Here is a 23,532-nt window from a genome sequence, read left to right as displayed (position 1 = left end):
CCCAGCCTCTATCAGAAATCCTGAACAACTCAAAGGACTGATTTATTTCAACAGACTTAGTGATCAGGAAAACCTACCTTGAAAAGGGCTGTTAGACTGCTGGGCAAGGGTGAGGTGCTCTTCACTAAGCAGGTACACAGGTTGATGCTGGCTGATCTCCACACTGGTGCAAACATTACTATCCCCATGTAAGAAGAAGGTGAACGAACAGGACAGGTGCTCACTGTGGAGAGAAAGAAAACAAGCCCTAAGTATAGATCTTAAAACAGTAGGTTGATAAGGCTTTTTTTTTACTGATTTGAAAAAATTTCATTCCAAAGGTCTTACTTAATTAGCACAAAATAAAATAAATCCATTCTATCTGAATTAACAAGGAAATGCACAATACACATTCCTTGAAGTACTTACAAAGTATTTCAGTTTAAAGATAAAAACAAAAGATCAATCAGGAAGATTGATCAAACAGGAGATGTTCAGTTTTCAGTCTCTTTAGATTGAGACTTCATATTTTGATTTCTGGAAGAAATTTAAACTGTGCTTTTTGCAAATCAATTAAAAGTAAACTCCGGCAGTATTTGTATAGTGTATTTATCTAAAAGCTGCAAACGTATTTCTGAACATTCATTAATTTTAATGAGGTCGTATCTAGTCCTCCTGCCACAGATTCAGTCAGCAGAATTTATATTTTAACATTTATATATCTTTTAATTAAATGGCGGGCAGAAATTGGGAAGGAAAGAAAAGTAGAGCACAGCAAGCTGCAGAAATGGTACATTTAAGTATACAGTTACTTGTGAAAAATCACTTATATATATATGTGTGTGTGTGTGTATATATATATATATGCATATATATGTATACATATACACACACACTCATGCCAATTTGAGTTCTCTAGCTATAAGTTATCTCAAGCATGTGACAGACCAGTAGATTCCCACAGGAAAAGACGTGTGTTAAGAGAAGATGCTGTTCATACAGGACATCAGATTAGGGCCAACGTTTCAGCAATAGAAGGATGAAAGTCAAGGAGAAGCTTAAAAAAAAATCCTTCATAAACTACTGATCAGAAAATAAATCTTTCTCTTTAAGGAGGGCAGCATCAAGCACCTGCTCAGTCTCAGGAAAAGAAAAGATGCAGGTCAAGGGAAACAGACTAAATGAAGCGAGTCAAAATAGCAGATGGCAGTGCATTTTTGCAAGGTCAAACGGAAAGACACTTCATGAACTACCATACCCTAAAAAGACTGTATGAATGCAACATCACCTTTTGCCCCCAAAATGAAATTAGATTCTGTCAATTGAATAAAAAAAGTCTCCAGGTCATGGAAGAACTGAAGTATCCCTATTAAAATAAAACCTCCACAGGCGTGGTTACCAGATACACAAGTGTCATTGCCAAGGCATTTCCTCCAGCAGGAGGTAGATGGTAAGAGACTAAACTGTATGGGGAAAAATATTTCTGAAACTGGCACAGTCAGTTCAGACTACGACAGCAGAGATAAATTGGTTTACTGATCACCACCCCAAAGAGCAGCCACCAGGTTGGGCACCGCAACAAGATACCACTGCAATGTACAATACACAGCTTCGACTATCAACAAATTAAATTTAGGGACCTAAAACTCTTCAAGGATGAGAAAACCGACAGACTGTTGGAGGAGGAAGAGCAACTGAAGCACGATATTTTTTTATTACAGTAACTGAAAGCTGCAGGCCATGAAGTGAACCAACAGAAACCTCTATGGGAGTTTGCACTGACTGCACCACGACCATTTTCAAGCCTGTGGCAGAACACTGACCTGCTCTGCAATTTTATTTCTTGTATTTTTAAAGAACAAAAAAAGAAGAGCCAGGATCCAGACATACAAATGAATTGTCACTATTCATTGACAACTACTTAGCATAATTGCTTCAGTAATCCAGCTCAGGACAACCTACTCCCCCCTTCAATCCCCCCCACAGATGAAAAGCTGCCCAGGAATCCCAATAAAGATAGTTGACAAAATCCTATGGTGATGGAGCTCAGCATCATCTTGATGATTTCAAGTTCAAGCCAATCCACATGGTTATCAAACACCGCTGAATTCATATATAGAAATCTCATTAAACTTTAATCCTTATGCAAATAGTTGAAGACTGATCTTGTCCAATTGAATTCTACTTTAAAAATACTGTGTGGTTTAAACTGAAATAGTGGATAGTGCAGTTGGTCCCAAGTGACAGCTACCAATTCAGAAGCTTAGCATACATGAGGAAGAGTTAAAAATAAAAGCACATATTCTTTAAATACACTTTAAATGGGATTAAGCTACGTCTCTAGTTAGCTCTACATTATTACACAGATAAAGGGCAGACATCTGTACCATTATCGGAGAGAATTCAGATAAACCAAGACAAAGAGAAGCATCAGCATGATAACAGAAGCATGTCAATTCATTATGCTGCAAAACTACTCCTAAATAGAAGCAAAAATTCAAGGTCATCATGCAAAAGCCACATTAAAAAAAACAAGAATTTTTTAATGGTAAAAAAATTCCTCCCCACATTCAGCAGGTGGGAAGTTTCCATCAAAATTTCATTAGTTAGACAGTAGCCATTGTTGTCACCAACATTCAAACAGCTTCAGCATGAAAGCTGCAAGCAGGCTGTTTGTATGGGAGGAAAGCAGACCCGCTATGTTACAATTGATTCTTGCAAACCTGAACATCAATCTGTAACCAGAATTTGTGAATAGTCTACACGTGAAATAAAAAGTACACACATCACCTTTGATTTTTGCTTCAGCATGTGCAGTGATGTCATTTCATGCATAACAGAATAACGCTGCTACATAGGAGAAATACAGCAAAATAATGCTCCTTGAACAGGAGCTAAGGGAAAGATTTCCACATGCTGTCGCCTGAAAACACAAATCTTCTTATCTAAAGGTTAAAGTGAAGGGTAAAACTAACGCTTCATGTACTCAAGCTCTGCATTAATTTTTGTCCTAACTAGTCACGCTCAGAAGCCCTTTCTTCACACGTAACACCCTCAGTATTATGATGTTACAAAACCGTAGGAAATACTGGGGCTTGTATAAAAAGTCACAATAAATACAACAATAAAGTCAGAAACAAACTGAAGCTCTTTGTAAAGGGGTGGAGAAATGGTGGAAGGGAACATAGAACCAGAGCTCTACGTTACCAGCAGTCCCTACCTACTCCATTTTACAGACTAAGCAAGATACTCCAAGCATGCTTGCTTTTTGTGAAGGTTTTTAACACATCTGCATATTCTCCAACTCTGCATTTCCAGAGATTCATTGCTGCCTCCACCTCAGCTTCAGAGGACTCTCCTCAAACCCTTCCAAAAGCTATTAAAAAGACCCCACTATTTCTAAGTTCCTCTCCTGTTCTCAATGATAAACATCGCAGCCAAAAATCCCAATCAAGCAAACAAAAAAAGCACAGCAGCCCCTTCAGTAAGTCCACTTAATCGCTCAAAAAGGATTTCACTTAAGGGTAAATAGGCAAATTGCCTTTACAATTTAGTCAAGTACACAAGAACAGTGAGAAAATTGGTAGTTTCCTGCCCACCAATACAGAGTTCATCCTATGCTTCTATTTGCAGATTTGTTTGTTGTTTAAAGTAGCTCAAAAGATCACTAGATAATCTGTGCAGAGCATCTCATGATTGCAGTATAAAGAACACCTGTACCACAGCACTCAGGACTTCTGCTGTATGTGCAGAGGGCAGCTGTTGAGGTGCAGACAGACCATAGAATCATAGAATGGCCTGGGCTGAAAAGGACCACAATGATCATCTAGTTTCAACCCCCCCCCCACCATGTACAAGGCCACCAACCACCAGACCAAGCTGCCCAGAGCCACATCCAGCCTGGCCTTGAATGCCTCCAGGGATGGGGCATCCACAGCCTCTCAGGGCAACCTGTTCCAGTGCATCACCACCTTCTGTATGAAAAACTTTCTCCTAATCTCTAACCTAAACATCCTGTCTTAGTTTAAAACCATTCCCCCTTGTCCCATCACTATCCACCCTCGTAAACAGATGTCCCTTCCCAGCACCAGAAGCTTGTCTTAAAGTTCCTATTCATAGTCCACTTGCTTTCTGTTAGTTTTACACTATGATCATGCAGTGCCACGTGTGCATATGTAAGAGCAGTGCACAGAATTTTAAATAAAGTCCTAAAAACAAAACCCTAATTCTGCCCAAATATCCCATCATCTTGCCCAACCCTGAACACCAAGTTAATTTCAGGGAAGCATTAATAGTTATCATCCAAGTTTCAATATTGGCAACAGGTCACTGAAATGTGAAAAGTCACCAGAACGAGCATTCCTGATGAATGAGAAAAATAAAATCCTTCAGAGATGGAAGATGATGTGAAAAGCAACTGGAATTCATATGGGCAATTTCAATAATTTTCCATTTCTACCTTTGTAAGAGAAGTGAAAGGAAAAGAGGGGAAAGCACGTAAAAGAAGTACATATACACAACATTTCTGCATCTCCATTAGCAAATATGAATGTATCTCCTTGATAAAGAGACACTTGGTCTGTTTTTTTTCCCCTCCATGTTAGTACTGCTATGGTTATGCATCCTCAAAACGCTTCATGCACATCAGCTGCAGCAGAACTTCCCTAATCCACACTTGAGTGGATTACATCAGGTCAGCACTGCGCTATGGCTGAAAGGCAAGGAGGCTGCAACAACATCAAAAGCAACCAGGAAGTCTCCAACTAAAAAAACCAAACAAGCTACAGCACATTTGATGGTAAATTCAAGAAAGCATCCAAACGTTTCCACTGAAAGCATGAATGCTTTTGTTTTATAACTACCACCACTCTTCCTCCTGGGTCGCCTTTCTCTATTACTTCGGAGCTGAACCAAATAGCTCATCACACCAGAGGGCTGCCAGCCTACCAAAATACCTACCATATTCTCACAATGTGTTTTTCTATTCCCATTTTGTAGATGAGGAAAATGGATACCATAAAGCTAAAATTACTCTCCCAGAACTAATGACTTACACAATTACTTTTCAATTGGGAAGAACAGTTCATTCAGGAGCACAAACACACCAGATAGAGTTAATATCCGATTAATATGCTTCACTGTTTCTGTTATGTTTGCTAAAAATCAGTATGTAATGGCCAACAATCTGAAACTTCGGGCTGCTTTGACCACGAATCATTGCACTGTGACTGCCTGACAATGGTACACAGCAGCAACTGCCCAGGGAACTCCCAACCAATGCATTTCATCTGCCTGAATGAAAGCATCTCCCAACAGTTATTCCTCATCACGTGCGGTGTGTTATTTAAATAAACCTCAGTATCAAAAAGTTATTTTTAAAAGGTTACAGTTGCTTTCTATAGCGAATTAAATAACTAAATAGGTTGTTTCTGAAAGAAAATCCTTCCGTATTCAGTTATCCAGTTTTTGGATAGCCCATTGTCTGTTTTTCTTGGGGCTTTTAGGTTAGTTTGTTGTTGTTTGAGTTTTTCCCCCCCCTTTGTAACTTGGTTGAAAAACAACACGGCAGCAACAAGGGTAGAACAGAAAACAAAACAACTGCCAACGAGCAAGTCTGGAGGAATTACGTACCTGAGCACATGCTCAACCTGCACTACCGCTGTACTCTGATCTCTGCTTTATGTTCTGTTATCCATCAGGCAGCCCTTCAGGCTTTTCATTGTGGGGAAGGAGCAAAGCTGCTGAGCCACCTGAGTGTGTCTGGGCTCACTGAACACAACAGGAGCTACTCCCTCAACACAACCCACCTACCACCCTGCCTTTGTAAGTGCTTGCTCAAAATAGTTCCTGGGGACTATATCCATCTTCCAGGAATAGCCACAAACCCGTAATGCACTGATGCAGAGCAGCTTCCCATGCTGCCACATTCACACCTTCACAGCTATTTTAAGTGTGAAGTCTTCAATTCCTGCTCACTATGCCATAATCCTGAATTAGGAGACTCCAAAACCTTCATTCAGACTAGAAAGGAACAGGAAATTAAATATGCATTTGCTGTAATAAGCAAAACATGAATGTAACTAAAATACTAAAATTAGAGCGTTCTATTAAAGCAGCGTTATAAAAAAAGACATGAAAAATATGTGGTGGTTGTGGGTTTTTGCTGTCTTACAATTTAAGAAATGGAAGAAAAAACCCTTAAGTCTGTGTACCTGCCTATCTCAATTACAGAACACTCTACAAGCTTTCCTTGTTTTTGTTGTTGTCGTCTTATTCTGGGGTGTTGTTTTTGCTTGTTGAAGTGCTGGGGGGTGAAGGACACAGAGGATAAGGCTCCTGGTTCTCTAGGAAGAACATGCTAACATACGTACTCATTATCACAGAAAGTCGTGCTGCTATGTAAGAGCTGGAATCATCATTAATCAAGTTCACAAACATGCCTTTCTTGCCCTTGGCTACAAGTTTCCCCGTAACATCAGGGTTTGCATCAGCCCCTATCACAGGGTCTGCACTTCAAGCACACACAATGGCACTAATATCCTCAATGTGAAAGCTCAAAGAACTCTAAACAAATGCACATCTACACTTTTCTAGCAAGTTACATATTCTGTTTCTTAACATGAAGTAATAGTATCTCAAAACACAGATGCTTCTCTAGCTACTGACACAAAGATGGCACAGCACACATCTTTCTAAGCGCCTCCAAATAACTCCCCATGGTCATGAAGGTAAATACAGCAGAAAGCTGATTTTGATGATAACACAGAGCAAAAAAAACCACAGCTAATAGCTAAGCAGAAAAACTTCCAGTTCAAAGCACATCATTAAAGACTACTGTCAAAGGCTCTCCAAAACATTTTTCACATTGCTAAGGACATTTTGATGTTAGCTAGAAGTTAAGATGGATCAATTTGTTTATTCCATAACCCAGCTGTGTAATCTACAACAAATACAAATGTAGTAGCTCGTTACACAATAAGTCACAGCCGCCTTAAAGACTTCTACATTTAGTTATTCATTCCATTATTAATGAGCTGAGCTTCACCCCTATAAAAAGGGTTGAAACAAAAATCTTATTTTTCTACACTAACAATCATAGAAGCAAAGCTGGTTCTTTCAGAATGCAGCTTCAGAACTCAGATGAGACCAACAAAGCTGTTACCTTAGATTTTCGCATCCTTGCGTTATTCACAATGCAAATCTCAGATACCTAAACTTGTGCTTCCACAAAGAAACGTGTATGTGCTATAAAGAGCCCAGAATTTATTTGGAAAACTGGTAACAATCAGACTTTACACTATTTCAAAGCAACAGTTTTCAGTGGATCACTCAGCCCCATTGTGAAACACTTAGAAACCATCTTGTTAAGGCAGATTGTTCCAAGCTGAAAACCGAAAAGAGTTATAAAATTCTCGTTTAACAAAATCTGGTGCATCTGTATGGTTTTTGCATTACCTTATTGCTCGGTGAGCAAATAAATAGGAATTTATTGTTGAAAGCTAAAAACAGAGAGCCATATCGCTACCAGTTTTTCCTGATGAGCCAAACTAGCATTGCAACTTAAGCCAAATAAGAGAAAACTGCTTTCTGATGTAAAGTGCTAAATTTGTCTGCTTGTAGTCTCTGTAGCAACCCAATATTCCAAAGAGACAATCATGTGATCAATGCTCTCAGCTCCTGCTGTTTATCCTGCACTGTCCTACTTACAGCAGCTCTCAATTCCAGCTGTCTACAGTAAAAGGAAAAACATCACCTGCTCTCCTGCCGGTACACGATGCCAGAACAGCCTCATTAGAGCTGTTGTAAAGAAAAATGTTGACTTTGTTTGACTTAAAGATTAACATAGGGAGGAAATTTACACAGCAAAAAGAGTTGAGCAGACTTAAAAGATGGCAGAAAACGCTAACAAAGAAGAGCCACTTCATTTCAGGTATTAAGGTTTCAAGTTAAATATATAGAAATAAAGGTAAAACCCATGAGTACAGGTTATACTTGTACAGTTAATTCTCAAGTACGAACAAGATTTGAGCTTTAGCACTCAGAAATCTCCTCATCCTGCTCCTGAAAAGAATTATTATTGATAGTAATTTGAAGCATCCTCCTAGAGGAAGCAAGAAAAACTATTTCATGGCTACTGAAAGAATTCCCCATGGAAAACAGGAAAGACACCAAAGAAGGGAATGTGGCAGGAACCTGGGCTGAAACATAGCATTCCCTTTGTCCTAAGGGCAGCAAAGACCAAACAGACAATGGCCAATTGCTTTGAGTAACTGCTGTTACATTATCAACACTCCTGAAGAAGGCAGCGCTCGCTATGTCCCAATTAAAAAACTGCTCCCATACACAAACCATGGGCATTTGGGACTGCACAATTGCCAACACACTTATGAAAGATGTCCACTATGGCTGGTTTTACCTTTTCCTCCTGGTAAGATAAGGCAGAGGAAAAAAGTCTGTGTGTATATAGACACGTGTACACACACAAAATACAGGCAAACACATACAGAATATTTCTCAGTAGTCGTTTCCCTTGAAGTTACTTGCATTATATAATCCTGCACCCAGGCTAAGGTCGAACAGCACAACTTGTGAAACTTGTGCAGCAAGTTTTATTTTGTAAGCTATGATAAGCTTATCGCTTATGTTTTTCCAAGTGGTGGGAGTGTTGTGTTTGTAGGGTTTTCTTTTTCCCCTTTCCACGTCAACAGTTCAACTCATTTACTATTTAAAAGGAATCCCACCAAATCAGTATTGCTCAATTGCTTGCTTACCAGCGTTCCAATTATGTTAAAATTTAGCAAGTTTTACTTATTACCTAATAAACTTCAGCAGATGCACTCCATGTAGGCCCTTCATACTTTCCAGTAGGAGTGTCAGATTTAATCTTCATTAAGGAATTTTGCCTAGAATAGCATTTACTCTGACAAGTTTGCTAATAATATTTATGCTAGGTATATGCCACTATTTTATCATCCAGCTGGCAGGAGGAAAAGCCTCGTCCAAAGGCTGGTATTTCAGCAGTCCAACCAGAAAAGGCAGAGCTGGATGTGGCAGATCACAATCCCTGTCTCATATTCTTAAAGTGTGGAGTTTTGAATAAAACATATACAGCTATTTCTGAACGTGACAGTAACAACACAACAGGTGGGAAAGGAGAAAAGAGAAAGACGTGTTTATTTCTCAAGCTTTGTAATTTAATATGTGGTCACCTTAAAGATAGATTACAAAAGCTCAATAAGTTATTGAAGAAGGATGTGACAAACACTGCAGCAGTTCTTCCCCATTTGGTTACAAGTAGGGCTATTAACAAAATCTTCACTTCAGTCTTTCATCCTACTGTTATCCTTGTAACTCCCACCACCCATTCCTGAACGTTCTGGAAATCCCTTCCTTACATACTAAGAGCCACAACAAATAAAAAAAGAAAGAAAAACCAAAAAACAATCACCATACACGCACCCACTTGATGGAGTTAGCCACTCCATTCCCCTGTCTCTATAAACAGCAGTGGAACCAATGTGCTCAAAAGCTTCCAACAGTTTCCTAAGGCATGGCAATCGTGACTTGCACTGGCAGATCCAATTTCCCAGTGCTGGCTTTAGGCTGGGGTGAAGCAGGGGGAGGGGGAAGGGAAGAGCAGGTCATGGCAACTGCCTTGCAGCCCAGTTAGTGTGCAGCGTGTGACCCCGCAATGCAAACATTTGACTTTTTTGCTTTACCAGAAACATCTTATTTTTCATCCCACCACCACCTCTAAGTCACAGCCTCCTGCCCTGCTGCACCGCACTGCCCAGAGTCCTTCAGCTCCTAACTGCACTGCCACAGACAGGAAAACACAGCACTGATCTTCATAGTTGGGACACTGGGTAACAAAACCCCCAAATTCAGGTGGGAACAATCACACATACACAAAAAAAGAGCTCTATCTGTACATGCCTCAAAGAGAAAGAAAGTGAACAAGTAGGATTAGAGTTCTACACAACCAGCTCTGAGGTTAGTCAGTTACCTTCACAGTCAAGAGCATCAACTATTCAGTCTCTAATCAAAGTCTTTTGAGATTGTCTACAAGAACAACAAACCTTATCTAAATCTGTAGCTATATCACACAGAAATCCAATCTACATAGTAACTAGCCATATCCCAAAGTGCAGAGTAGTATAAACTCTGATCTGAAGCAGATTGGTAGCAGATTTCATACCCAGGATAATAGGCATCTCTAAATTATATAGGCACACTGATTCTATACTCAGGGTTTCTGAAAGTCAATGCAAAGCACAGCCCCACAGAACACAAAGCACAGAGGATGAAAGCAGCCACTAGAGATAACAGCAACAAGGGCTGAAATGAAGCAAAGCAATGTTCATTCACTGACTCTATAGAGGAAGGAAAATCCTCCCTCACCTTGGGTATGTGCCCTTTCTCCTGTATTTCTCCCATTATTTCATATTATCTAGGACCGAAGGGAGGAATAAAGTAATACCAACATCATCACAAGGTAACTTTTTTTTTTTTTTCATTCTTAATAACAAGATAGGCATTTAATGCACACAAACAATATAGGGAAGCAATTACAACCTTCCTGAATAGAAATGCTTTATTCTCCATGACAGGTGTAATACCTGCCACATTCATCCACGACCACCTCCATACAGGAGGAGCACTGATGTTCCAAAGGGAAATACATGCATATAAGAAAAAAGCAGCCTTCTGAAAAAGGACTCTACTCTTTCCACACCAAGAAGTGAGTATGACATGCTTTTGAAATCAGTGCTATGAATTTATGAATTGCTGCTCTTACTACTAGAAAGATGGAGAAAACGCAAAAGAAAAACATAGCTTCAAAAATAGCGTTATGATTTCTATGTTAAGTGCATCTGTTGGACCAACAGAGGACTTAGCAGATACTTCTGAATAACCTAACAAAATTAAAGACATTCGTAGAAGGGATGAGCAAAATATGCCAGAACTATGTACATCTGTTAATTACTCCCCCCCCCTTTAGTGGTTTATTTCATACAAACCACTACTCAGAATATCAAGTGGTTGAGATATCTGGTAGAAAACCCAGATTTCTCAGCATTAAAATCATTTTATGCAGATCTGTCTTATTTTTCCCCCCTATTTTTCCAGTAGTTCTGAACTACTCATGGTGAAGTGGTGTGGTGGGTAAGCTCACAATTCCTTCAGTTACTCTCATCAAGCATGCTGACCTTCTGAGCTCCTTAAAAAAAAGAATCAGTTTCCAAATTAAACAAATGCGGCTATTTTAATTTAAAAGCTTTCATCAGCTTTTCCAGCTGCTGCAGAGAGCTTCTTAGAATGACTCCAAGAGATGCCATGACATAACAAATGCTGGTTTCAAACAGCAATTTGGAAAACTAGTTTCTCAACTGAAGAAAGCCCAGATTGTGCCAAGACAGTATCAGTTTAAATAGGTAAAAGTAAACTATTATGGATTTATGGCACCGAAAGAGAGAAGAAATGGGTGGGCAAGGACACTGAAGAAAGGAAATATCTTTCCCTTACTAGGGGGGACAAAGGGATGCCTGGAACTAGGACAAGTTTGCCCATAAATTAAAAGCAGCAGTCCACAACTGATAGATACACACACAAACATATGCTTCTGCTGCAAAACAGATCTGGATTTCTTTCAGGTTTCAATTTATTGCAGAGGATACCAACAAAGCCCAACTCCACATCCAAAAAGCAGAGCCACCAATCCCCAAATATTCGACATGCAAGATTTAACATATGCACTAAAACAAACAAACAGAACAGATAAAAACAAATAAGAAAACCCATCGCCATTCTCTAAGCTTTAAATTACTTTGGATTTTAAAAGCTGATTTGGGAACAGAGATTACACTTGTTCCAGATAACCTAGTTTTTATTCATTTCATTACTTATTGCTAGGCAACATAGACCGTGTCAAACCATGTTAGAACCACGAGGAGAAGTTCTTCCATTCCAGATCAGAAATTTGCTCCTCGTCCTCCTCCCTCCCAGCGTGGAGGCCATATGTATTCCCCTACCAATCATGTCCCCAGATGCAACTTTCTTTCTAAAGAGAAGCTAACAAACTCTCTTCCCAAAGCCCTCTCTGCATGTGACACCTGTAAATGGCTCTCCAGATTCCACTTCCTCAAAGAACAAGCACTATTTACAGTTAGAATTAGTCCTGGCCACTATATTGGTAGCTTCACAGCAGCTGTACTTTTCTTCATTCCTAAAAGACTCTAGCTTCTTTTGCAACTCTTCCTATCCACAGTGTCCAATACAGAGGAGACAGATTATTATCTTCAGTATCACTGCCTTTCTTCATAAGAAAGTTTTAAAGAACTCCCAAAAGGCAGAAAAACAAGAAAGATCAGAGATTCAGGATCCCAAGCAACCCATAAATTGAGTGCTCTTAATTAAATGTTTCTTCTAGCATAAAGCTTAAACAAACTCCACAGCTTCTTTAATAAATCAAAATAAAGCATCCTACCTTTTATTTATAGGTTTTTCATCTTTCTCATAAGGCTTCACAAACCATTTCCCAATGCGCACAAAATTCCGGTTCATTAAACACCTCTCCAACAGGTTGTGAACAGCTTTGAAAAGCAGAGTGCGACATTCATAAGAAAGTCCATTCTCCCAAACACCATCTTCTTCTTCTACAAGGCAAAGAAAAAAAAGAAAACAGAAATTAATGTTGAACTACATCCTATTATTTCACACAGGAGGCATTTCATAAGATGCTTTCCTCTCCCACAAGCTCTTAAGACAGTCACAGTATAACATACAACCACGTAGCCTATAACATGAGGCAAGTAATTTGAATGTTACAAGAGTACATCTGCTAAATGTAATCAGTTATAAAGACTCTCCCCCACACTCCTTCCTTAAAAAAAAAAAGGAAAAAGAGATCCAAGGCTATTTGTAAACAGAAGGAAACAACCAGCGCCAGTATGTTACGTATTTCAGTCTGCAAAACCATGTATCTGTTTGCAGGGTGGCTCGTGTTTTGAGTATTTTGAACTAGTTATTTTGCAATGCTAAGTGACAGTTATGTTTAATAAAAAAATAAATTAAATTGCCCACAGCCACATTTGTTAAATATCCTTGTGTGTTTAGCTACTGCTCATTGAGGAGCTGGGCAAAAGCAGTAATGATTAACTGACCCATAATGGTCATCCATCCACTAATGAGGAAGGAAGGTGGTGTTTTTCCCCCCACCTAGACACAAAAAGCAGTGGTAGGAACCACGTGAACCCTCTCCTCAGAAGATTCACACAACTGGAATTTTCTTTAAGATTTTAAAATAAACAAATAAACAAGAAAGACAGAAAATCAGGCTAGTGCCACTTTCAGATCTATACACGGAACAGCAAACAGAAAAACAAAGCCCAGTTCATACTGATAGGATTCTCAAGTGAAACACCAAGATCTGGTCTGTGGTGCACGTACATAAAACACAGCGAGCCAAGTTGATTTCCCAAATCAGAAAGCAAGATTCGTTACAAGAAGCTGTAATCTCTTCAACCACTCCGGCCTGCATTTAGTGCTTCAGCATACACCACAGGCCCTAGGAGTGGTGGTCCCAAAGGATTATAGTGGCAGCCACACCACACAAGTGAGAGACACTTCATGGCTCCCATAACATCTCGCAATGGTTCATTCTCTTCAGAGAATGAGCTCAGATAGAGAGAATATATAGGAGAACTCAGGATCTTCTCCTTCCATTATGGCAATCAGGTCCTACCTTTACACCTACAACCCTCGGACATCGTGTTTGACAGATATCCCCAAAGACCTGCTACTGGTCAACCTTGGCCTAGCTTAGCACAGTTATTCTTACAGTTCCATCGCTTTGGCACTCCATGTAACAGCACAGACTAAAATGACTCCATGAAACAGAGAAGGAGACATTTCTACTTCAGTCTCCAGGTAGTTGTAAAACAACACAAGTTGAAAGAGAGGTGTAGAAGTCACTTGCTCCCACCCATACTCAGCGTTCAAGGCTAGATCAAGCCATCCATACCCCTTCTTATCCATCACCTGTTGCACCTCCAAGCAGTGAGTTCAGGTTCAGACTCCAGTTCCACACACAAGGTCTTACAGAAGCAACCTGTCTGTTCATCATTTCAGAGAGGTTTTGGGTTCAAACAGCTTCCCATGGATTGCTTTATGGTCAGAAAACCTCAGCAACGCAGCCAAGTCCTTGCATTGTAAATCGCCCTTTGAAATAAGCCCCTCCACCTTTATCTGGAAGCCACTTAGAAGCTTAAAAGGTTGCAATGGTATTAAGTCTCAATATCCTTAAATTAGAGAGCACATAGAAAACCAAACACCTAAGGGTTTTATTTAGAAGGAAACCCTACAGCTTATTACAACAAGCAACGTTTAAGACAGGGGTGAAGAAAATGGAATTTCAAGGCTCTAGTGCAACTAGAAAATGGGGGGACACATCTGTGTCTTGTTTAATTCCACACTAATAAGTGCATGTTTCCATTCCACATCACTGCTGTGAGTTACAGATTACTCACTGTCCCAGAATCCTTCTCTAAGGGACAGAAGAAGAGTAAACAGACCTGCCCCATAATTTGTAGAGGAAGAGATGCACATCACTGCAGATGAATCATTACGTTAAATACTCTCCTGGTAAAGGCAAGGAAAAGCAAGGAACTGCATTTCCTGAGAGATCCCAGTGTGAGTTTCTTCCCTTCTATCACCTTACTCTGGCGTTAAAATCAGCAAAAACTTGTTTTGCAAACCATAAGGCTACAAGATGATACAGTAACTCACTGAGGAAACATCATACAAGAAGCCTGCAACAAAACAGCAACAAAGGTCCAAAGTCAAAGGGCATAAAACACCGGTGCCAAGAGGACGCGTTTTTCCCTGGCTCAGAGATTTGGAGACACACACAAACAAGCAGCCCTATCCTACAGGCAGCTTTGTTGCTCAGCACATACTGCTCAACTGGTGGCAAACAAGCAGCTCAATAGAGCAAACATTAACTACAAGGCTTAATGATACTGGACTTTAACTGCACAATAAACTCCGCACCATTTCAAAGGTTAAATACTTGGTTCCAATATAGCTTTTGTAATTAAAGAAAACCATTCCAAGAAGACCCCCTGCATCAATTACCAACTACGGGAGGGTAACAAAGACAAAGAATTATTTCCAGCCTTTATACCCAGTTTTGTTTTGACATATTAGTGCGTATCAATGAGCAGAAAGATGCTGAAGTTGCACAGACACATGAGTATAATCATTTTGATGGTCATGCTACAGGCACGAAGGAGAAGTTTCAGTTTTCTGAGGATACTACAAAGCACTGAGAATTCCATTTAACATTAATAGTTGTGCTGACAACCAAGTTATTAACAAAAGTTTGCATGCAAGAACTTGCCACAAGATTGTTTCAGCAGCAAACTAAGCTAGGAGAGCTCTTGGGAATTACAAAAGAGAAGCGTATTATGTGGGGTGAGTGTAAGGCTCTGGTGGAAATCACTATTAGAGCACTAGAATGTGAAAAGACAGCCTGCTATAAACATGCCTGCTGATCAGAAAGCACCTGGGATTGACAACAGCACACTTGCTAGGGAAAGGATGGGGGTTAAAGATACTCTCACTTCAGAGCATTATTCAAATCTGTGCAGAAAAACAGCAGTAAGTGTTCTGCATTGTTCTGAAGTCTATTTAGTCACCACCCCCAACCCCTCTTACTTTGGTGGTAGATGGAAGGAGAGAAACACACAGGAGGTCTGAACCCAAGTCACGTTTTTCTTCTTTATTTAAATGTTTGTTTCTCAACATCTTAAAAACCCTCTTATTTAATAGGAATCATAATAAGTGAACTTAAAAAAAAATAAAAAATGCTTTTTGTGAGAGGGAAAGGAAGAGATGGTTTCATCTTCTAATCTTTCTTAGACTGAATAACAGTAAACGTTCAACCCGATAATAGCAATAGACCAAAATAAGTCGCTGATTCATTTTAAGAGGTGTTGAGCCACGGCTTTACTTCAGACAAGCGATATCCACACAAGTGCTCTGGTAATCCACAGGTTACAAACCTTTTGTTGTTGATTACAAATACTTCTGGTTAGTCCTCTCACTCTCTGATTCAGACAACTGCTCTGTAGCATAAATGTCAACCCCTTAGACAAGCATTTACACAAACTGTCCTCTTGTAATGAATTCTCTTCTTCTCCCTTTATACTACATGGAGAGTTTGCTTTACCTGAACCTAAAGTCAAGCCAGCACTCTGGACTTCAGCTCCATCCCCCCAATTACTTTAAGTACACAAGGAAAAAAAAAAAAAGCATCCATTCCTTCGTATCATGATTCAGAAGCATTTATAAAGCACTGCTTACTTTCACGGGCTTCCTTTCTGTCACCATTTGACAGCAAGCCAGTTATAGAAATAGACAGATGCAAAACTGATTTATACGATCAAATCCCACTTCCTATGTAAGTGTCAGACTACAATTGTTGCTGTATATTGTAATTACACGATAGTAACACAGGGTGATATTTCCTTTTAAAAGAATGAAAGAATTGAAAATTCCAAATACTTTAAGATGAAATTAAATTGTTCAAAAGTAAGAATTATCCTGCTAGCCTACTGCAAAATAGTTTTCAGAGCCTATATCCCTTATACAACTAAGTGAGAAGCACCATTCTGTGTTTAGAGCTGCTGACTAGAACTCAATACCAGCTCCAACATATGTTTTCTTACTTGGATTCTGCAGGGTTGTATCTCATCTACATTCACTGAAAACACTCCAGTTATCCAAACTTGTTGCAAAATTTCATCAACTGAGAGACAAGCCAAAACATGAGCTACTGTCCCCAATACCGTCCTCAGAATACTCAGCACCACTACAAGTCAGCATGAGCCCTTTACCAGCACCACAAGAATGTTTTCTATACTTTTTCTACTCAGCAAAAGTGGTTTGTTTTCTAAGCATTAAAAGCCTGAAGGTATGACCTTTTTTTAAGTACATAACTATGCTTGCCTACAAATTGCCTTCAGAATCTGCTAGCTCTAAGTTCCCTTGCACAGAGAGCTATGGCATGGCCATAACCAAGTAAAAGCTGAACACCTTTCTCACTGCGTGTTTCATTAATATCCTCCTCCACACCGTCTTTGGGTAACCCCATAAGCAGATAAATTGTCATAAATCTCACCCTCAGCAATGCAGGCTCACTGCTCTCATCTATGCAGGCATGTTATGCATGTGACACTGTACCTGCCACTAGTTGCAGAATTTTTAAAGAATGCATCCTTTTCATAGTAGCTGTAGTAGTAAAATGGGTTTAGGAAGCAAATGGTATCTAAAAAAACAAAACCAAACCAGCACACCACCAGCTGAGCTGTTTTCCAAGCTCACTTTGCTGCATAGTTGCAAGCAGCAGGCTTTTCTGCAGAGCTCACAGTATGGTAACTGGCTTGGACTCCGGTTTCCATTGTATTAGAAGTAATGAGACACCCGATGCTGACATCAGCACAAACCAAGCTGCTCTCAGATCTGTTTGGAGACAAGGATATGACCTATAATGCACATACACTGAGAACCAGACAACACACAGAAAGAAGCCCTCGCTGCCATCGCTGTTGCTGTTTTTCCCAGTCAGGATCAGCAACAAGCCATTGTCACACAGACCTCACTCCTCCTTCCTTAAAGCTCTCCTAGAGGCTCAGCACGGAGCTAAGACCAGCATTATGCTCATACATTTATCCTTCACAGAAGTGGGAGGAAGACTGCTCAGCAAACAAAAAACGGATTAACTCGATATATGACAGATACGAGGAAAACACTCTAAAGTAAATTAATGAGATTTAACAGACACCAGAAGGAAAAAGCTGCATCTTACAGCTCACCATTTCAAAGATGCAACTTGAAGGTCAATGGCACATTGAAGCTTTCCCCTACCCAAGCATTAATCAAAACGTAACCATTTCCTTGGGACTATGTCTTGTGCATAATTCATGCCCAACTGTTCTCAGGTTTGAAACTGCTACCAATTCTACCAATTTAAAAACATATAGGCAAGCACTTCAGCAGAATTTAAAAAGAAAATAACTTATCTAATAAAAAAAACAAAACAACAACTGTTGATTAGACCAGTGAGGGATCATTGCCTTCTGAAATTCTCCAATCTGTCCTATGTTAAGGCTTGAGTTGCAGAAATTACTATAATCAAGCCTCACCATCACAACAGAAACATAACCTTTGAGGTTGTTGGAGGATAAAGTAACATTTCACTAACTTCTGTCTGCCTCTGGCTATGTTGAGGGAGAAACAGACCGACGGGTTTTTGGTAATACATACAATAAGTAGCTTCTTAGGGAAGGAAAAGAGAAATGATTGAGTGAAGTCAATATTACTGATCAATTACTAACTCTGAACAAGTCTCCTTTTGACATGCCCCCAGGCAACAACAATCCCTGACCATCAACAAGACTGTTACCCAAGGCTCGATACGAGCATCCAGATATAGCCAGTAGCAGTCATTCTGACATACCTCTAGGGCAAAGGCAGAACTTCTAGAACATACTGGCTGAAGAGAGAAAAAGAAACATCTTTTTTTATCTGATATGCACAGATGTACACCCACAAAACTGTATGTTCCCTTTTGAAGTGATCTTGGGAAGGTGCTTCTGCAGAGGATGAAGAGATCCTCAAAGGGTGCCATATTTCAGGTACTGAGTGTTGATGACTGAGATGTGTTCCAGACACTCTGCATCCATTATTCATTGGAACAACAAATCACAAAGAAATCATCAAAAAACTGCCAAAGTACTGACCTCTCCCTAACAGGCACAGCTTCATGCCAAAGGAAGCCAAAACCAAAGCTGCCCCCCTTCCCTATCCGTAGGCAGTAAAAGACATGCCAGCAGCAGGAAGCTGCTCCTACTCCACTCCTGCATTCGGTTCTTTAGGACAATTCCTCTCCTACTGAGTAGAAAAATTCTAAATGAGGCAGCACCTCAACCATCAGCAGCAAACAATTTCCAATCAATTTTGAAGGTAACAAGCCTCTGCCAGGAAGTAATTTATCTTTTCCATTGAAAATGGGACAAGCAATCATTGGGAGAACAGGGCAATGTGAATTACTAGGAGAAATTGTCCACCAATGAAAAAATCCATTAGGTCTATGACAAAGGTCAGATAACATTGTTTGGGTTCAGCCGTAATTCTTTCCTATATGAGGTTCACATTAAGATTTTGTGTAATGGGGGAGAAAAAGTGCAGGTGTGGGTACTCCTCAGACAACTCAGCTGTTGAATATCAGCTCCTGGTCATGTAAAAACCAAGCAGACTAATATATTATAACATCCCCCTTTTAATTAAGAGGAGACAAAAAAAAATTCCTGCTAAAGCTACAATGTCAGTATCTCTACACATGGGCATAGGTAACAAGTGTTCAACAGCAAAACACATAGAATAACCTGTCTGGAAGGGTAGAGCTGAGCAAAGACAAGACCTGAGCAATGGCAAAGACAGCCCTGGGAGACACTCACCCACTACTACATCTCCCTCACTGCATAGGAGGGGTTTGGAGTTGATAAACACGCATCACCCTCGGTGCTTATCTACCTGCACAGAAGAGAACATCCCTAAATACAAACACAAGCTGACCTAAAAGCTCAGCTACCAAACACCGCTGTTTCAAAAGGCACCTCAACATTAGTAGATTGACTTCAAGGGAACGCAGAAAGGAAGTTGCTCAGACAAGATTTGGATGGCCACCTAGCGCAGAAACAAAGTCTCCAAATGGCTTAACTTGTAACACACGGACACAAATGTAACACGCTGGGCTCACTTTAATCTCACCAGAGCCAACTGCACACAAGTTCTACACAGATACTCTCCCACAACAGTTGGTCTTTGCTCAGGGCAGGCCCAGGCCAAAAATAGCCTTTAGTCTAAGTTACATCTCAGCCATACAAAGGATGTTTCCTGCAGGTCAAGACCGAGGTTACTCATAGGGCAAAAATAAGGAAGCCATCAATGTACTGAAATACCAAGCAACCTACAACACTGATAACATTTAAAGATGCAGAACTTCAATTTCCAGGACAGACAGGAATACCAGCAGCATCCTAACTCTGAAGTCCACTATTCAAACAAATAAGCACTATTTCAATATGTCGATTCTTTCCCAGATCCCATCATGGGCACCAAAACCCACACGTTAAATTGTTTCAAGTCATCTGCCACAGCAGCACTTCAAATTCGTGTTTGTTCTTCAGCTTATCCACAAACACAGCATTAACAATGTCTGGTCAGCAGGTCACCAAACCTTGGTCTCATTTTACACTTCAGTAACTCAAATACTGTACATTATTTCAAAGGAAGTTACGGCGATGCAATTCTTCCCTCCCCCCACCCTGAATCACTGTAGTCTCACCAACAGATTTACACATTGTCTAAATGCTGAATTTCATCACACAGCTTTCCAGTTGCTTATCATACTTTTGGAACTGACATCAACAAGTAAATGTTTTCAAAAGAAAGTGCCAAGTCTCAAATAGAACAGCGCTGAGAAATATAGATACTGGTAAGTCTTTCAGAAGCAGCAGGTCTAAGTTTGAAAGCATACACAGGTTCAGAGCACTGGTAAAGGGTGAGAAAACACAAGGTCTAAGGATTCTCACACAAAACCATGAAGCAAATTGCCTTCTTTTGAGGACTCCCCACCAACAACTTGACTTCCAACCCAAACAACTCCCCACGGTTCAGAATTGCCCAAAATCTCTACAATTTTTATTAAATAATAAAATGGGATTTTGGTTTGAATTTCCAGTTACCCAACAAAACAGACCTGATCAAAACATGTTTAAGGCATCACTTTTGAATCACGGGCACGGCCTTGGGCACAAGAAGTCCCAAGAAGTTGCCAAAATTCATAGGCCTACTTGCTTGATGGTTTTGTGTATTTCCTCCCACTCCCCTCCCCCCAAAAAAAAGAAGAAAGTAGGGAGGAAAAACTTGTTTCTTTATTACCCAGCAGACCAAGACCACCTAAGCTGTTTGATCTGCGCTGCCATCGTAATTTGGCTTCTGACAGTTCTTCCCATTATCACCATAAAATCAAAGTTGTAGATTATGGGAATACATTTATCTTATCTCTAGACAACAGTTTATCTCACACAGACTTCTGTAAGGGCTGGCAGGAGAACACCAGGAGTAACAGCACCATTGCACTGACCAAAAGAAGGCATTCGTTTCTTCCTACCTGAGAGATCATGATGGATAAGGTCAGCAAAGTTGGGGTCATCACCCCACCAAAATATCCACAGCTCCCTGCGTCCAGGTCTCTGGTCTCGGCGCCAAACACTGAGCACATCTGCCTTCAGACAGCGACTGAAGCTGCTCAAAATAGGGTCCTCTTCCGTCACCGGAAAGAGAATGGGGGCAGACGTTGGACCCTGCCATACGTATCGCTTCCATTTAATCCCAGTTAGATCAGCCTAAGGGAAGGAAAACAAGAAACCAACCATCAGACATCGGGGTACGTTCCCAACAGAAACAGCCAGCTGTAACAGAAACCACGCTTCTAAGTTCCACACACCTGAGAAGGTAAATTGGAAATAACCAGGCACCCGGTTTCTAAATCTCCTAATAGCTGCAGTAAAGCAAGAGCTGTGCATTGTCACTGCAGCTTTAAAGTGACAGAGAAAAAAAAAAACGTCCCATTTGATTGAAAACAAAAATGAACAACGAGCGACAATTATCTAATTATTTGCAGGCTCCAAATGTCCAATCTTAGAAGCGCTCGCCTTAGCAAGTAACTACTCACTTCATGCTCACTTATGCTTACGCTGCCTTTTGAAATCCAAGATTACTCTGAGGATACAGGAAATAGGGGAAAAAAATCGAAGTCAGGCAGCCGCTCTGCCCCTCCTCTGCTACTTCAGAAAATTTCACTGCTTCCCTATTGTAAAATTCCCTATCGCGTGCAGGAAGCTTCTCAAGCTCACTTATTTCACTCTGAGCCATCACGCTTTTCATTTCCCACACCACGTTTTAAGAATTTAAATCCTGTTTCTCTCATTAAATTACACATCATTGGTTATGATCCACTAAATCCCCTTCTGGGCAAAGCTTCATCCGACTTTATAGAGCGAAGAGCTACCACCATACCTAGTGGGAAAGCGACGATTCCTGGATTATCCCCAACCCAGCACCACACTAAGTTCTAACACCGAGCTTCTCCCCCTCAAGCACTTCAGCCTTAAGGCCCTTTGGGACAGCATCACCCCTTGGTTCCCAACAAGAAGGCAGCACAGAGGTGAGGTGCTACTTGCCAACAAGTCGCTGATTTCCCTCCTAGCACATAACGCACCTAAGATCACCGCAACATTTAAACCTAACATGGCAGCCTTCTACCTTGAGGAGGAGAAACAATTTAGATGGAAGCTACGGGGGCTGCAACAGTTGACATTCAGACAGCCTGGATTTACAAAGGTGGCGGCAGGATGGGGTGCAGGCCCCAAAGGGGTGACCCCCATCCAACAGCCCCCACACCACAGCCTGGCACAGGTTTTGTTGGTTCGGTGGTTGTTTTTACTTATAATGATTTCAATAATAATAACAACCATAATAAAATACATCAGGCAGCCATCTGATATCGACTGATTTGCATTAAGCCGATGAAGGAGGTGAGTGCAGCACCCAAATTGCATCACAGCCCAATGAAATCCAATCTGCGTCGGGCGCTACCAAAATGAAAGGAAAAAAAAAAAATCCCAACAATTTCGTACCGAGGTTGGATGTGGGGGAAGGAAAAATAAAAAGAGCACAAAATGGTGAACAACGCATAGAAGGCAGCGGGGGTCTCGGGGTAAAGGCGACAGGGGGTGGCTTAAAGGCAAGGAGAAGGGTTTGGGCCGTGGGATGCGTACAGCGGGGAGGGAAAGGAGAAAGTTGGCCGAGGGGAGAAGGCACAGCTTCCTTCAGTAAAGAGGTAAAAGAAAGCCCGAAAAGTTGAGGGCAGGGCCGGAGCCGCGAAGCCCGGGCTGAAAGCGGAGGGAGGGGCGAAGCGAGGCGGCGGGGAGCCGGGGGGGGGGGGGGCACGGAGAGCTTGGCTGCCGCCCGGCTGGGCCTGCTCCGAGGGCTCCTCCAGCAGAAGCTCTGCTAAAAATGGCTGCTTGCTGCCACTGCCCGGCCTCCTCCCCTCCCCCGGCCGCCTCCCGCTCCCACTCCGCTCACGTCGCGCGTGTGCGCGGCCGCGGGAGCTCACCAGGCAGAAGAGGTTGGAATGGCAATCCTCCAGGCTGGCCCCGTTCGGCACGAAGCAGGAACTCATCCTCACAGCCACAACCCACACGCCATTATCCCACAGCCTCCGACAAGAAAGAAAGAGACAGACAGAGAGAGAGAGAGAGAGAGGGAGAGGGAGACAGACACTGCGAGGGGACGGGGGAGGGGGCGAGGCACACGCACAAATAATAATGCAGTTAAATAAGGGCTTTACGTACGCACACACACACGGAATAGTGGTAGGGTAAATAACCCGGGAGGGCGTAAGAGAGGAGGGGGTGGGGGGAG

The 23,532-nt window shown here is 41.2% G+C and overlaps 1 protein-coding gene across 1 annotated transcript in view; it reads right to left on the bottom strand.

The window, feature by feature from the left end:
* Positions 1-23,532, bottom strand: part of MED13 (mediator complex subunit 13) — a 49,077-nt gene extending 25,545 nt beyond the window's left edge. The window contains exons 1-4 of the mRNA XM_072353451.1: positions 23,225-23,532; positions 21,218-21,452; positions 12,467-12,635; positions 78-223 (exon numbers count right to left, since the gene is read on the bottom strand). Coding sequence (XP_072209552.1) covers positions 78-223; positions 12,467-12,635; positions 21,218-21,452; positions 23,225-23,290 — 616 coding nt within the window. The 5' untranslated portion in view covers positions 23,291-23,532. The remainder of the gene's footprint in view (positions 1-77; positions 224-12,466; positions 12,636-21,217; positions 21,453-23,224) is intronic.

The sequence above is a fragment of the Excalfactoria chinensis genome, chromosome 19, assembly GCF_039878825.1.
Source record: "Excalfactoria chinensis isolate bCotChi1 chromosome 19, bCotChi1.hap2, whole genome shotgun sequence".
NCBI lineage: Eukaryota > Metazoa > Chordata > Aves > Galliformes > Phasianidae > Excalfactoria > Excalfactoria chinensis.
The sequence above is the reverse complement of the archived record's forward strand: the minus strand, read 5'-3'. Positions and strand labels throughout refer to the sequence as shown.